At 31.7% G+C, this 5,000-nt stretch overlaps 1 protein-coding gene across 1 annotated transcript in view; it reads right to left on the bottom strand.

The window, feature by feature from the left end:
• Positions 1-2,618: 2,618 nt before the first annotated feature.
• LOC103909816 (uncharacterized) overlaps positions 2,619-5,000 on the bottom strand; it is a 36,481-nt gene continuing 34,099 nt past the window's right edge. The window contains exons 42-44 of the mRNA XM_087311682.1: positions 4,018-4,057; positions 3,793-3,910; positions 2,619-3,067 (exon numbers count right to left, since the gene is read on the bottom strand). Of these exons, the coding sequence (XP_087167808.1) occupies positions 2,875-3,067; positions 3,793-3,910; positions 4,018-4,057 (351 nt within the window). The 3' untranslated portion in view covers positions 2,619-2,874. The remainder of the gene's footprint in view (positions 3,068-3,792; positions 3,911-4,017; positions 4,058-5,000) is intronic.

Here is a 5,000-nt window from a genome sequence, read left to right as displayed (position 1 = left end):
AATTTGGCCAGGACATGGAATTTTTAATTACCACAGAGAGTACCTTGGTTTCACATCTCATCCGAAAGATGGTGCTCATTGAGCAGTATAGTGTCCCCTTCACTTTGCTGGGCATTAGGACTCACACAGACCACAGCTTGATCACCTCCTGCTGGCCATATTAACACCACTTCAATAATAATAATAATAATAATAATATCGCTTATTGCAAAAATCTCTGTGACAGTATCGCACAACAAACAATTCCTCATCGTGACAGGCCTATCAGTGCTCATCTTTACAATCATCTATTTTAAAAAATATATATTTTTCCTTTGCAGCTTGAACTAAGATGTTTAGGCAAAAATCTGAAGTGAATTGCAAAATGTGGTATTTATTTACTATTATTAAAATAATTACTATTATTTTCTATTTGTGCTTTACATTTTACTGGTTTATATGCATTGTTTTATTTGTTGAGGAATCTCATTGCAAATTTTGAATTTAAAATATGTTCTATTTTTTTTTTTTTGCTTCAGATTCTAAGAGGCAAATAATAGGCAAATCATACTTTGGGCTTTATAAATAAATCATAAAGGTGAAAGAATTAGGTTTTTAGCTTCTTTTATTGCTGAATGCAATTTTTTGTTGGATGGACAAACATTTTGATGAACATTTTCTAAAATATTAACCGTTACTGATAGCCTTTTAGTTTCAGTCTGTACACACTTTTCTATTGGTGCACAAATAATTGGTCACTTTAACAGGATTAAATCCATAAATTTACAGTATGCTTTCTGGGCTCGCATACAACCAAAAGTCAGTGTTCAAACGTTGTGATAAGGCAAGAAGACTGGATCAACCAGTTGGTCCACTTATGCATTGCTTTTCGATATAATTGTAAAACCCATATCCTGTTTCTTGTTTATTTTGCAAATAAACAGTACTTAGATGTCTGGTATTAGCAAAAAAAGTACTGTAAATATGCAACATGTCCATTACAATTGTTATTATATTGTTTATTTGTTATTAAACCAATACATGTGTTTTTTTATGCATGTTTGTTTGTTTTTGATTGATTTTTTTCTTGATGAAATATGCTTGATTGTAATTCTTATTCATGTCAGATGCAAAAATCTTTTCTCTAATGAATAATCAATGTAATCTTGCGCTATTAAATTAGCTCTTTTATATTTAAAAGCAGATTAACATTTTTTTTATTAATTCTAATATTCTTTTTTGCTCTATTGTTAAAGGTTAAGCATAAACATAACTAATTGGTGTGCAATAATAAGTTTGACATGTTTTGATGATCTTAATACTTAAATGCAACTTGCAGGCTCAGAAATACTGTAAATAGGGTCTTGTTTGGAAAAATCCCCCTAAAATGACCAAACAAAATCTCACAAGTTTAAGAGACTGGGCAAAAAATGTATAAATTACTAAACTATTATGCTTGTTATGTGTATATTTGAAAATATATTAGACTTAGACTCAGCTTTATTATCCCGTTAGGGAAACTAAAATTGCAACAAGGTACCATAACACAGGCGAAGTTCCATGTACACATTAAAAATTTTTTTACCACACAACATATCAGTAATACCTTGTCGTAAGTTCTTTTAAAAGCATAATTTACAAAGTTTGTTGCAATTGTTTAAATGGGACTGGTGCCTTCACACTTAAGTTCCCTTCTTCATAAGTCAAAAAGCCAGTATGCCCTACATTCAAGTGAATCTTATCACTTGACTGTTCCCTGGGTTTGAACTGAAATAGGGAAGCGATCTTTTAGTCATGCCGCTCCTCATCCTGGAATACTCTTCAGTCTGAACTAAATATGTCTGAGCTCATCCAAATCAAATCTTTTTGCTCTGTCTTTTTTAATAAACAACAACAGTTCATTTCTCAATGTATGTGTTTTTAACATATTGTAATGTAGTATAGCTGAACAACTAAACTATATTTTTAAATTATCTGAATTTTTTTATTTATTATTAATATTATTATTATCTTTTCATAAATCGTTTGTTGCGGACCTCTTGGCCAGGTCACCCTTGTATGAGATCCTGATCGCAATGTTTTTTTATCTGGTTAAATAAAGAAATAGGGGGGCTAATATTTCTCACTTCCGCTTTTTATTTTTCGAGACACTTCTATACAGCTTAAAGTGACATCTAAAGGCTTAACTGGGTTAGTTAAGTGAACTAGGCAGGTTAGGGTAATTAGGCAAGTTATTGTATAATGATGGTTTGTTTTGTCGACTATCGGAAAAAAAATTATCTTAAAGGGGCTAATAATTTTGTCCCAAAAATTATTTTTAAAAAATTAATAACTGTTTTAGTTCTAGCCGAAGTAAAACAAATAAGACTTTTTTTCAGAAGAAAAAATATTATCAGACATACAGTGAAAATTTCCTTGCTCTGTTTAACATAATTTGGGAAAAACTTAAAAAAGAAGAAAAAAATCAAAAGGGGGCTAATAATTCTGACTTTAACTGTACATATATATATATATATATATATATATATATATATATATATATATATATATATATATATATATATATATATAATACAAAAAACAAAAAAAATTCACAGGGCTGGCGCTGAGAAGAAGAAAAATCGGAGGACAGTATCTGATGCTCTTTATTATGCTTTATTGGGATTTTAATTCATTTCATTGGAAGGAAAGAGGAAATACAGTATTATATCATGCATTAAAAAGAATGCCCCAGATTAAATCACAAGGAACAAAAATAATGGTGCAATATTTGGCAAAGTAGCCATTACTGCATGTTAATTCAGCAATCATTGACATTTTCAGGTGTATATTTTAAAACCTGTGCTTATTTGTTGCATCAGATTGCGTAATGCTCAGATCAGGACCGTTTCAATCCTAATCTTCTGGTCTTACGTTTTTATAGTCTTCACACATGACAGGAGTGCATGTGCACGTCTCTATGTACGTGTAGATCTGAGAGATCTGCAGGTCACCTTCACACACCAGTGTCACCTCTCGAGGGCTGGTGTTTTCCGCTTGGCAGCAGGAACAGCTGTTCGTCGTGTTTCTATTGGTCCACATGGAATACCTGTGCAGGTTTTTAATAAGACACAAGTCAGATAAAGGTAAAATAAAAAAAACAAAGTGCTAATGCCATATAATCAAGATTTGTTTATTAATAATCTTTTACCAACTGTTGTCAAATATTTAGAAAATATATTACTGTAAATAATCAATTATCTAACTTGTGATTAACCTACAGTAGCATGAAAGCAGCTAGTTTAATTGATCAGAATTCTTTAGGGCGCATTCACACTATGGGATTTTGGGGTTTGGAAAAGCCAAAGTATTAAAACCACAAACAAATTATGATATACCATTCCTAAGGTATATGTAAAGGTTTTTTTTTAAGTTTTTTTTTTTTCATGTATTGTAAATAGATATGTGTTTTTGAAACTAATAAAGATAGCAGAAGTCAATAATTAATTCAAACTATGTAGCCTGACATGTTGACTGTTCCAAAATACTATAAATGTTTCGTAAAATAAACTATATTGTGTTCAATGGAGAAAAAATGTGTAATATTTTAATGAGACATAAAAAATTACTTATTTTAGAGCAGTAATCACAATACCGTGATACTGTGAAGCCATAATGTTTTTATCTAAGGTTATCATACTGTCAGAAACATTTCACACATGGCATCCAAAACATGAATGCCTTGCTGTTGCAGTTACTAAGACTTTATAGTTCTGCTGATTCAAACTAAAAAGCAGAGTATGTTTGTGATCTACATGTGTGCAGTGCTCTCACATTGATTTGGAGTCGCAGTGACCAGCGCAGGATGTAATTTCAACATCTTCAGTGGAAGTGCAATTATTGACTTCTAGACGAGTGACGTTCTTCACAGGAGCACAGTTACGAGTTTCACCTGAGAGAAAACAGAAACAGGTAAGACTGTGACTCTAATGATGATTTCATAGTAAAGTTCTTATTCTTAGTCTGTCTACTTTTATTATACAGGGGAAAATATCTTACATATTGGGCAACATCCATCCTCATCAAACTGCTTTGTTCCCTGCAAAAACACAATTTAAGTATTGTCAATGAGCCAAATCTCTAAATTGATACAGAAACAGAAATAGTTTTGCTAAACTTTTCTCAATTGTCCACTACACGGAATTGTGTAACCGAATGCTCAAACAGAATTAAAACTTCACCCGTAAAGAACTTTAACAAAAGGACAGCAGCTACTGCATTGATCAACCACTGCAGTATTTATTCATTTAAATTAGCTTGAATACATTTTTTCTATTTTAATTTGTTAACATTTTATAAAATAAGTTTCAAGAGGAGTAAATGCTGGTAAAGGTGAGTCAAATATGTTTTATGTATGTCTCTGGCTGATTAACATTGACTGTAGTGTGGAGCCTACTAATAGGTAAGAAAAACGTAATTGACTATGAAAGTTTGTCCTTACTGACTGTAAAACCCAAAGTATGCTAGATTGTTTCATGCATACATTACTCTACGCACAGTTTAATACACAACATTTTAAAGTAGTCTTGTCACAATAATGGAATTTCCAACTTCAATACAATACATCTAAAATTATTGATGTTCAATACCATTTCCGATATCGGGGGAACAAATGCAGCAACATTAAAAGTATCCAAATGCAAAGTAAAAGTAAATCCCTCACTAAACCATATAGTGCTTATATCACGTACATCAGCAGTCGTTAAGCCCAAAAGGCAATAAATTACAAAAACAAAACAAGTTAGTGCAGTCTCATATTATTTTCTGATTAAAACAAAAGTGTTCAATCTATTATTCATTCATTTTCCTTCAGCTTAGTTCCTTTATAAATCTGGAGTCACCACAACGGAATGAACCGACAGCTTATCCTGAATATGTTTTATGCAGCGGATGCACTTCCAGCTGCAACTTGTTATTAGGAAACATCCATACACACTCATTCACACACACTACGGACAATTTAGCCTACAAATTCAATATTA

This window comes from Danio rerio, chromosome 25 (genome assembly GCF_052040795.2).
Source record: "Danio rerio strain M-AB ecotype USA chromosome 25, GRCz13ab, whole genome shotgun sequence".
Lineage (NCBI taxonomy): Eukaryota > Metazoa > Chordata > Actinopteri > Cypriniformes > Danionidae > Danio > Danio rerio.
Note: the sequence above shows the minus strand (reverse complement) of the source record. Positions and strands in the feature narration are given on the sequence as shown.